The 12,115-nt window shown below is 45.7% G+C and overlaps 1 protein-coding gene across 2 annotated transcripts in view; it reads left to right on the forward strand.

Moving 5' to 3' along the window:
* The window catches only part of LOC144537091 (semaphorin-6D-like), a 7,255-nt gene extending 5,560 nt beyond the window's left edge, over window positions 1–1,695 (forward strand). For both annotated transcript variants that reach the window (XM_078280522.1, XM_078280521.1), the window contains exon 4: window positions 44–1,695. In XM_078280522.1, the coding sequence (XP_078136648.1) occupies window positions 44–982 (939 nt within the window). In that variant the 3' untranslated portion in view covers window positions 983–1,695. The remainder of the gene's footprint in view (window positions 1–43) is intronic.
* The last annotated feature ends 10,420 nt before the right edge of the window (window positions 1,696–12,115 follow it).

Genomic DNA, 12,115 nt, shown 5'->3' on the forward strand with positions numbered 1-12,115 from the left:
CAGCTAAAAAGCACTTCTTCTACTAAATGTTCCTTTCACACAGGTCTGCGATGAGCGGGCGGCCGGCGTTGGGGGTGGGGGCCCCCCCCCCCATCACCACCACTCCCAGCAGTCCCTCCCACAGGCGGTTGTGGACGTGTCGGCGCTGGACGAGCTGCTCAAACACATCCACGAGGTCAGCGCGTCGGGGACGGGCGGCATCAAAGTCCTCACCTCCACCTCCTCGTCCTCCCTGTTCCCCGGGCCGTCCGCCGCGGGACATCACCATAGCAACCACCACCACCACCATCACACGCCGCACGGACAGACGCGCACGCACCACTACAACCAAAGCCATCACCACAGCAACCACCACAACAACAACAACAGCAGCAGCAGCAGCGTTCAGCCGCAGCAGATCCCCGAAACGGAGTCTGCGCCGTATTACAGCACGTCCACGCTGCCGAGGGACGGCGTCCCCAAACGCCTGGACGCCCCGGCCCAGAACTCCGCCAACACTTCTTCCTCCACGCCATCTTCCTCGTCCACGCCGCTCCAGCAACAGACGATCCCAGAGGCGCCTGGGGGAAAGGGCGCCTCCGTGACTCGCCACCTGTCGCAGCGCCACTCGCTCATCAAAATGGGCAGCGGGGGCGGAGGCGGGAGCGGGGGCGGGGCCGTCCCACGCCACCACAGCTTCAACCAGCGGGGCGCGGTGCAGCACGCGCACTTCCTGGCCCGGATGAACACCAACAGCAGCAGCAACGGGCCGCCGGGCGCCAACGCTAACACTAATGGCGCGAGGCAGCGGGCGTCTATCGCCTCCGCTGCTTGCCTGACGCGCCAGCACAGCTACAGCGAAGGGCCGCACACGCAGCGGGCCGGCGCCGTCGTCCGCAGATCGGCGTCTCTCAAACCCCAAGTCCCGCCAAAGCCGCTGTTCCTCCCGAACGCCGCGGCTTCTTCGGCGCCAGTAGCGGAAGCGGAGAAGTACAAATACTGAAACTGTAGGGAGAAGTGCTGCAGTCAGATGTCTGCACGTTCAGACACAAATGTACGCAGAACGGACAAAACGAGTAGCCCGACGTGGTCAAACTGCTGTGATTATGGGGCGTTTCAACCGAACCAGGAACCAAGAAAATGCCTCTGCACTCCATTGGATAGACCTCCAACCAATCAGAGCAACCGAGACAGACGCCACAGAAGCTGTAAGTCAAAGGCAGGCTCCGACAGAGCAAAGACAGTGGCAAGGCAGTTTCCGTGTCGTGCGGACGGACAGGTGTGTGGCAGTATGTTCTCTGTTCCTCTTTTTAAAATGAATGCGCTGTTGATATCTTCCATAACAGACGACGCAATGGCGGGATCTACACATCTCAGTTCTCCCGCGGCAGCCATCTTTGTTATGAATGAAGTCCAGACTGAACTTTCCCCACCTCAAATGTTGTGGGCGGGTATAAGTTTGGCCTCCGTCCAGGATACAAAACGAGTGCGTCGATTAGAGACGAAAAGACACAGAAGAGACTTCCGAGCCTTTTCGTTCAGCCGCAATCGCCCCTCGTTACGAGCCCTCTTCAGTTGTGGTTATTGTCCCGCTGGGAGGAGGCGGCCGCTGCCCCCTCGCTGCTTCTCTGAGTCACAACTGCTGCTTTCGCTCGCAGAGCAGAGCTGACAGAAAAGAGCTGCAGAGACGCTCGAAAGATCGACCCAAAAACAAGCGAGGGCGACTTTCCCCCGTCTCGGCATACTTGCGGAGCAACAAACCGACTCAAGACGAGTAGGAGAAAAACATTCCAGAAAGCAGGGCGAAAGATGTTAATTATTCCAAAAAGTGGAGTCCTCAAGGCTTCGAGATGGCCTGGAAAAAACTCCTTGATTAATGCAGTTTTCTTACAAGTGCTTTGATCTGATGTCCCCAGTTATTGCACCTTGGCACGGGGCCCGGGATTCTCCTTTTTTTTTGCAAATACTTTCAGAAAAAGCAGGAAAATCAGACATGAACTGAGTCTGGGACCGCTGGGACATTTCTGCAGGACTTTGAGTCAAACGGAAATGGAAATCAAACAAAAACAATTATACAATATGTCAAAACAAAAAATGACCAGAGCGTAATTCTGTTTTTTTTTTTTTCCTCTCCTTTTGGAAGTCTGTTTTTCCCCCTGATGGATCAGCTCTCTGTGGCTTTAAGTCACACACACACACACACACACACACACACACACGCACACACACACACACACACGCACGCACACACAGACAGACACGCACACACAGACGCACACACAGACAGACAGACAGACACACACACTGACAGACACGCATACACACACAGACACACACGCACACACACACACACACAGACACACACAGACACACACACACACACAGACACGCACGCACACACAGACAGAGACACACACACACACAGACAGACAGACACACACACACAGACACACACGCATACACACACACACACACACACACGTACACACACACACACACACACACACACACACACACACACACACACACACACACACTCTCTCTCTCTCTCTCTCTCTCTCTCTGCTGCACAAAGAAAGCAGCAGCTTTGTGCTTTAAGGGCAGTGAATTTGACAGGAGGGTTCACTCAAGAGAGGAAAAGCCCCGCAGTGGAGGCGTGCGTTATCCCGCCCAACGCTGCAAGATGACGGGACGTTCAAGAGACGGGGAGTTTTTGCACACGTCAGCAACACTTTGAGGAATGTGGAGGAGAAAAAGCTGCAGTATGAAATCTAAAACATGTTGAAATCCAGCAGCCACGGAGATCCAGACAGAACACACGAAAACATGGACACACACACACACACACACACACACACACACAGACATACACACACAGACACACACACATAGAGACACACACGCACACACACAAACACACACATAGACACACACACACACATAGAGAGACACACACACATAGAGACACACAGACATAGAGACACACACATAGACACACACACACACAGACATTTAGACACACATACACACACAGACACACACACACAGAGACACACACACACACACAGACACACACACACAAACACACACAGACACACACACAAACACACACATAGACACACACACACACATAGAGAGACACACACACATAGAGACACACACACACACACACACACACATAGAGACACACACACACAGACATTTAGACACAGACACACAGACACACACACATAGAGACACACACACACACACACAGAGACACACACACACAAACACACACATAGAGACACACACACACACACATAGAGACACACACACACACACACACACACACACACACAGACATACACATAGAGACAGAGACATAGAGACACACACACACACAGAGACACACACACACACACACACACACAGAGACACAGCCGTGGAGATCCAGACAGAACACACAACAACATGAATGTTTGGGTTTTTTTGTTCTTTTTATACCATATTGGTATCTAAAAAACACAAACGACGCATTAACGGCTCGTTGGCGGTGTTTTCTACGGAGCCCAGAGGGATTTCTCGGATTCATTATTCCCTCCAATAGAAAGGAACGTACCCGATGCTCCCTTCATTTAGTAATTTGTGTGTTTTGAACGACTTAATTGACTTTCTTGAATTGATAATTGCTTTCAAGTGACTTCATTTGCTTCTCTCTTCTACATCTGTCTGTATCTAATGAAGAGTTTTCAACAGCTTTATTTATGAACTGATTTTGGGTGTTGATTAACGGGGTTACTGAGGTATTTTTCAACCTGGACCCATTTTTCCCAACTTTTTGTATCTATCTATGAAGCCGTTTTTCCACTACATGGTACCTGCTCGACTCTACTCCACTTTTTGGGTTTTCGAGCAGGTACCACGTAGTGGAAAAACGCCTTAAGTGACTGATTGGGTACAACATTTTGTTGAAATAAGTCCAAATTGTAACCACTCGCGGGTATTTGTACACCTGCACCCGCAGTTTGCGTCCACTATAAGTGCTGTTTTTGTCATTTACAGGCTCGGAATATTATTGAGAAAACATTTGCTTAATAGTTTCCTCAAACTACTTAAAGGGGTTACTTCTCTTCAGTTACTGATTTTGAAATCTGGTCCAGTGTTAAGCAAGAAACAAGCTGCAATCAAACGTTTTTTTGGAGGGATTAGCGTCAGTCAGCGTCCACTAGAAGTTGTTGTTGCCGCTGACAGACTCAGATTATTATTCTAAGTGTCTGACAACATTATGAAAGGATCCCTACAGAGATAGACCTTTTAGTTAAAGAGGAAGATCCTTTTAGTTTAACATGAAATCACCATCACCAAACTACACCAGACTCCATGTAAATAATCAGGACTTTTAGCGTGTATAGAGCCAGCATATTTCCACCAGACTCCATGTAAATAATCAGTACTTTTAGCGTGTATAGAGCCAGCATATTTCCACCAGACTCCATGTAAATAATCAGTACTTTTAGCGTGTATAGAGCCAGCATATTTCCACCAGACTCCATGTAAATAATCAGTACTTTTAGCGTGTATAGAGCCAGCATATCTCCACCAGACTCCATGTAAATAATCAGTACTTTTAGCGTGTATAGAGCCAGCATATTTCCACCAGACTCCATGTAAATAATCAGGACTTTTAGCGTGTATAGAGCCAGCATATGTCCACATGTAAATGGGTGAATTAAGGGTTTATTTCAACCAAACCAGAGTGGTGATTGTTGGAACAGTGGAAAGATGAACCAAGACGGCTTTTGGTAGTTTTATTTAGTTTCTGTCCACTTTTAATGAAGTGTGTTTTACGATGCTAAAATTACTGTTTATTTGCATGGAGTCTGGTGGCTTTAGCGATAGCAATTTCGCAGATGTTTTAAAAAAGGATCTTACTCTTTAACTAAAAGGTCTATGTCTGTAGGGATCCTTTCCATAATTGTTTACGCTATCCGCCATTTTCCCAGTCATAAATAGGAGGAAATGTCATTCTTATATGAGGCTCCTTTTTCAACTACAAGGTCAATATACTCGACTATTTCTGACTGGCTCGATAGACGGCGACCGGAAGAACAACAGCTACAGTGAGTTGTTAAAGCCTTCTTAGTGTTTTAAAAATAGCTATTTTGATGCTATCATAGTAGTGCCCGTAGGACTCCCATTCAAAAGGACATTTGACCGAAAAACAAGAATACGGTAAATCTTAAAAGTGACGCTTCCGTCCTAAAAATGCTTTTAAACGAAAGTTTGCCTCGGGTACATTCAAAAAAAGACCCAAGGTTGCATTTTGGTGAGAGTTACGCTTTAAGTAATTTGAGGGTTTATTGAATGTTTCCTCATCACGTATACTAAGCCCTGTAGTAGTGACAGGACTCTGTCATTTACAGATTGAAGTAAAACAACAGTTACCAGCTAAAACAGAAGACACGTTTGGGACCTTTGTCTTAAAATGTCAGTGACACATTTCTCTCACTTACCTCCGGTGCTGAGTGGCCGTGAGGATCGTGTTTTTCCGCTGTACATTTTACCCCGAGAGACACTTTCGTTAACTGCAGTTTTTTTTATATTTTCAAACATGTTAAAAAGAGAAGAAAATATAAGCAATAAACATTTACAAGTTACCGTTAGTGGCGAGACGGAGAGTCGACGTCACAGAGACATGCATGATAACTGGCCCGTATGTTTCACTGGAAATGGACACACACATGTAACATCAGTGTCATTTATTGTTGGTTTCTCAAATAAATTCTTATAACAGATCCATGGTGTTGTTTCGGGAGTTTTTACCCTTCAAAGGTTCAGGCTTGGCTGAGTATCGGATGTATGGTGATTGGGGGACGGGTTTCGACTCCTGCAGATTGTTTGTGGTTCCGGCAATTTTTCCGCAGTGCTAGCCTGGTCCTACCAGACTTTGGTCCATTAGCCTGGTCCTACCAGACTCTGGAACAATAGCCTGGTCCTACCAGACTTTGGTCCATTAGCCTGGTCCTACCAGACTTTGGTACATTAGCCTGGGTCTACCAGACTCTGGTACACTAGCCTGGTCCTACCAGACTTTGGTACATTAGCCTGGGTCTACGAGACTCTGGTACACTAGCCTGGTCCTACCAGACTCTGGAACAATAGCCTGGTCCTACCAGACTTTGGTACATTAGCCTGGGTCTACCAGACTCTGGTCCACTAGCCTGGTCCTACCAGACTCTGGTCCACTAGCCTGGTCCTACCAGACTCTGGTCCATTTCATTAGTCCAGAGAGTCTGGCCACTCTCCATTGATGAGTGTTAACTTCCTTGAAGGTGGGTACTCTGTTGAAGTTTAAAACTATTGGATCTGCCCAGAGCCGCTCTGGATCGGCCATAACCAATCAGTAACGTTTTGTCGTGACATCGGCTTAGCATCGCTAACGTTAGCCTTAGCCAAAAAAAGGGACCAAAACGACGTCAAGTGTCAAGAAAACGCTACAGAAACGTCATCAAAGGGCGCCGGGATAGCTCAGATGGTAGAGCGGGCGCCCATATATAGACGTTAACTCCTTGACGCAGCGGGCCCTTTGCTGCATGTCATCCCCCCCCTCTCTCTCCCATTTAATTTCTTCAGCTGCCCTGTCAATAAAGGCCTAAAAATGCCCAAAAAAAAATCTTAAAAAAAAGAAACGTCATCAAAAGTGAAAAAAACTCACAAAAAGGCGCCAAAAACGTCAAAGGAGACAAAAACGTTGAAAAATGTGCCAAAAAAGTCGAAAATGCGCCAAAAACGCTGAAAAAGGTGCCAAAAACGTTGAAAAAGGTGCCCAAAACGCTGAAAAAGGCTCCAAAAATGTTGTAAAAGGCTCCAAAAATGATGAAAAAAGGCGCCACAAACGTTGCAAAAAAGGTGCCAAAAACGCTGAAAAAGGTGCCAAAAACGTTGAAAAAGGTGCCCAAAACGCTGAAAAAGGCGCCAAAAACGCTGAAAAAGGCTCCAAAAACGTTGAAAAAGGCGCCAAAGAAGGTGCCAAAAAAGTTGAAAATGCGCCAAAAAAGTTGAAAATGGCGCCAAAAACGTTGAAAAAGGTGCCAAAAACGCTGAAAAAGGCGCCAAAAACGCTGAAAAAGGCTCCAAAAATGTTGAAAAAGGCGCCAAAGAAGGTGCCAAAAAAGTTGAAAATGCGCCAAAAAAGTTGAAAATGGCGCCAAAAACGTTGAAAAAGGTGCCAAAAACGCTGAAAAAGGCGCCAAAAACGCTGAAAAATGTGCCAAAAACGCTGAAAATGGCTCCAAAAACGTTGAAAAATGTGCCAAAAACGCTGAAAATGGCTCCAAAAACGTTGAAAAAGGCTCCAAAAACGTCAAAAAAAGGCAACATAATCGTTGTTGGCTGAAAAAAACTAAAATGTGGACCAAGGAGTAAAAGGCGCCGCTGTAAAAGTCCCGCTACATCAGGCGTCTTCAAACCAGACTGAGTGATCGTTTTGTTAAGATTTATTCGGAGAGAACAAAGCAGCAGTTGGGTATTGATTTCCACTTCCTGTAAGGTGTCTGTGTCAGGGCTCCTATTTGAAGAAGGTTACATCATCGACTTTCATCTCCGACCTAAATCTCCCGTCGGACTGGAACGGTTTGATAGTTATTAGTGTCGCTCTGCTCTCTGGGAAGACGCTGCCTGCACGAATCAAAGTCTCCATTAACGGCCCGTGTTCACATGAGAACAGCGGGTCGGGTCTCCGACTCTCTGCAGCTCGTTGGACGCTTTCTCAAAAGTGTGGGAGGGAAATGAAAAGGTCGGATTATATCGAGTCAGAGGTTATGAGCCAAGGGTTTCTGTCTGTGCTATTTAAAAAGGAAGGTGCTGCTGGTTTCCCAAGCTTTTTTTCTAATAATGTTACCCCTTTAAGCAGTTTTTTTTAAAGCCAAGTACACCCTAACCAGCATGAATAATGTTTGGTAGACAAAAGAAGTCTCTATAAAGAGGAAGAATACAGCGATGTCAGCGATACATTTACTAAACAACAGCCTTGGACCTGGAAAAACATTTAAATGATGGAGAAAGGAGACAAACTTGGAAAAAGATGGTAGAAAGAAGGAAGGAAGAAAGGCAAGAATAGGTCAAAACACACGACAAAACCTTCAACAAAAGGTGACAGACTTCAGAAACAGCGACAAAAACGTGACAACAGCCTTGTAACTGAAAAACATTTAAATGCTGATGGAAAAAGGAGAAAAAAACATGGAAAAAGACGATAGAAAGAAGGAAGAATGATCGAATGGTCGAAAATACAGTGGTGCTCATGAAGGCGCTGACACACCGAGCTGATAATCGTCCGTCTGACAGTCTGGCGAGGTCGGTGACTCGAGTCTGGTCGGTGTGCTCCGTGCCGTCGTCCGTCTGAGGGGCCGTCGGCGTTCATTTTGGCCAATTTGACATGTATAATCAGCGGGGCGGGTACTGCCGGCAGTCGGACTCAATGACTCATCTGATTGGTGGAGAGCTAACCAGGAAACGGGGAGCGGGATGAGCGTGACTCAAGGGGGTCAGCTTCTCCTCGGACCGCAAACCTCCTATGGCGCCATTTTAATGCTAACAAGCCATCACCTCCCGTTAGCATCCCATTGACTGCCATTCATTTTGGCGCCACTTTGACAGAGAATACCTTTACATCTGAAGCGTTTAAAGACTCTATTTGTCCGTTGTTTATTTCTAAAGAAACACGACAATGTATAAAAGGCTCCATTACCTTGTAGCTCACGTTATGGCTCCGTAGCAGACGTTTTTATAACAATAGGCTAACGATTGGGTCATAACCACGAGACTTCCTGTCTCATAGTAGAGGAGTTACCGTATAGTACAGGAGAAGCTCTCAGGCAGTTTGGACTTCCATCAGCTGTTTAAGTGTAATGACTAATGTTAACTATCATTTTAGTGATCAATAATGAGCCTGTGTCTATGTTATCTCCTTACATATACCTACGCTCTCCGTCTCTGCTAGATTGGGAATGATTGAGATTTCTCTTGGCACAGCTACCAGAAGACTTCCAACTTTCAGACAGGTTGCTCACGTCACATCTACGTCTTCAAGCTCAGTTGGAGGCTGCTCAGTAACGCTCAGCCGTCACCGGGAAAGAGCTTCTAATGTCCTTCACTGGTCTCCGTCCAGAGACACGGGATCTGTTGGTCCATTTTGTATACTGTCTATGGCGTGACTAGAGTCTCTCAAAACCTGACAAACATCTTTTAAACTGACCTTTGTTGATCTGAAATGAAGACAGATTCAGCAACTGCACGGCCTATTTCTCTCTTAAAATGTTTCCAGAAACACGTTTCGGTGAACTATTTTAGGACAATATGAGATCGTATTCTGAACGAGACGCCATGACAGAAAAACAGAATTTCTGGAGAAACCAGACCCACGTGACGTGTTCATCCAATCAGCTGCCGGTTTTCATTTTTGGGCGACAAGACGTATTACGTCTCGTCTCTTCGGTGCGTTCTGAGGCACTTTTTGGACCAACTCGGGGAGACTGATCGGTCCAACTGCCTTTTCTGATGACGTTTGGCCGTCGGCTCTGTGTGTCTGGGCCTTAAGTTTATGAACCCATGCTAAAGTTGACTAAAAAGAGGAATAAAAAAAACATCTTTTGGAAATTGAGCTTAATGCCTTAATTAAAAAATTAGGAAAAATCCAACCTTTAAGGACACCGATTTTCTTTGTGAATGAATAATGTATCGTAAATAAATAAATGTTTTCCTTAAAATACAGGGGGCATAAGTCAGTACAGCCCTATGTTAAATTCCCATAGAGGCAGGCAGACTTTTATTTTGAAAGGCCAGTTATTTCATGGATTAAGGATACTATGATCCTGATAAAAAACATCACATCCCCTTCACCATACCCCCACATCATCACATCCCCTTCACCATACCCCCCCCATCATCACATCCCCTTCACCATACACCCCACATCATCACATCCCCTTCACCATACCCCCACATCATCACATTCCCTTCACCATACCCCCACATCATCACATCCCCTTCACCATACCCCCACATCATTACATCCCCTTCACCATACCCCCACATCATCACATACCCTTCACCATACCCCCCCCATCATCACATCCCCTTCACCATACACCCCACATCATCACATACCCTTCACCATACCCCCCCCATCATCACATACCCTTCACCATACCCCCACATCATCACATACCATTCACCATACCCCCCACATCATCACATACCCTTCACCATACCTAGAGATTGGCATGGGGTACTTTCCGTAACATCATCTCTCAATGCAAATCAAACCAGCTATTAGGCTAATTGAAATACAACCATGTGCTAATCCGAAAACTGATCTGATCCGAAACACAGACCCATATAAGCGGACGAAGATGGATGGATGGATGGATGGTACTGCTATTAATTAACAATGTGGATGACGGTGTAAATAAAGACAGATTCTTATTTCTGTGGACTCTTGTTTTTAAGTTCTGAGTGAAAAACGGAATAAAGAGCTGCGACAGACCATAACAACCAGAGTCATACTCACTTAGGTCTACAAACCTAGAGTCCATATGGTGATTTTTGGGGGTTAGTCCTTGAGATGTCCTTTGGTCCATGGCAAGGCACCAGGATATGTTGAAGTAGTGTGTCTGACAACATTATGGAAAGGATCCCTACAGAGATAGACCTTTTTGTTAAAGAGTAAGATCCTTTTTGTTTACCCAGAAACAGCCTGAAATCCCTGTCACCAAACCCACCAGACTTCATGTAAATAATCAGTACTTTTAGCGTGTATAGAGCCAGCATATCTCCACATGTAAATGGGTGAATTAAGAGTTTATTCCAACCAAACCAGAGTGGTGATTGTTGGAACAGTGAAAAAGACGAACCAAGAGGGCTTTTTCTACTTTGATTTTGTTTGTGTAGACTTTGAAAGAAGTGTGTTTTCCATAATAAAATCACTGTTTATTTTAATGGAGTCTGGTGGGTTTGAGTATGTACTGTAAATGACATTGTTCAGGGTTTTCTAACATCTTCACTCATCCGCAGTAAGGCTGTTCCTCTGCAGAGCTGTTTGATATAAATCTGAATTATTGAACAATTAAGCCACTGAAATAAATGCTGAAAATGAACTTCCTCAACATCATTTAGGTTTACCAAGAATCTGGTTCAAATAAAGTGCGATGCTGCCATCTGCTGGTGTAAAATAAGCAGGTCAAGTAGCCGACAGCACTGATACTGACTTCACATCTTTCTTTTCATAGACATTGTGACAGTGGTTAACCTTTTGAGGTCTAAGGGCTGGCTGACCAAACTGTGAGTGAGAAAGCTATTTGGGACGTGCAACAGTACTCGACATATCTGGACCTTGATGTGATTCTCATTTTCCAGCGAGGGTCTTAGCGAAGTTCAGTTTCACACCTGTAAACTATAAAGTCCTTATTTAAGCAACACATTCTCACTCCCATCGTGACAGAAAGCGATGCTTCGTCAGGTGCCTTTAGCGTTTGTTATTGATGCAAAAAAGTCTCCTTTAGCGTCAGTTTTAGATGCGTTTGGTCGGGACTTTGCAACACTGTTCTCACTCTGAACTCGTAAAATATGGACTTTTGGGCAGTGGCTGTCAGCGTCAGATACAACGCAAAAAGCGCCCTTCAGCGTGTGTGTAGAACGCACCGGGGAGGTCTGCAGCTACGTGGCGCTTGAAGATGACGTAGTATGTAGAGAGCCAACTGTAGAGAGTAGTTTGAAAGCCCGAAAATCCACGTAGGGAGGCTGGTTGGGGGGGGGGGGATGGGTCAAACATCACAGGACTTTCACACTGCTTGTCACGTTTCCTAAACCCAACTGTCCCGTTCTTCTTTATTTAAAACTAACTGTCCCGTTCTTTTTTACCTAAACCCAACTGTCCCGTTCTTTTTTACCTAAACCCAACTGTCTCATTCTTCTTTTACCTAAACCCAACCGTCCCTGTTCTTCTTTTACCTAAACCCAACCGTCCCGTTCTTCTTTTACCTAAACCCAACTGTCCCTGTTCTTCTTTACCTAAACCCAACTGTCCCTGTTCTTCTTTACCTAAACCCAACTGTCCCTGTTCTTCTTTTCCTTAAACCCAACTGTCCCGTTCTTC

The sequence above is a fragment of the Sander vitreus genome, chromosome 22 (genome assembly GCF_031162955.1).
Source record: "Sander vitreus isolate 19-12246 chromosome 22, sanVit1, whole genome shotgun sequence".
Classification (NCBI taxonomy): domain Eukaryota; kingdom Metazoa; phylum Chordata; class Actinopteri; order Perciformes; family Percidae; genus Sander; species Sander vitreus.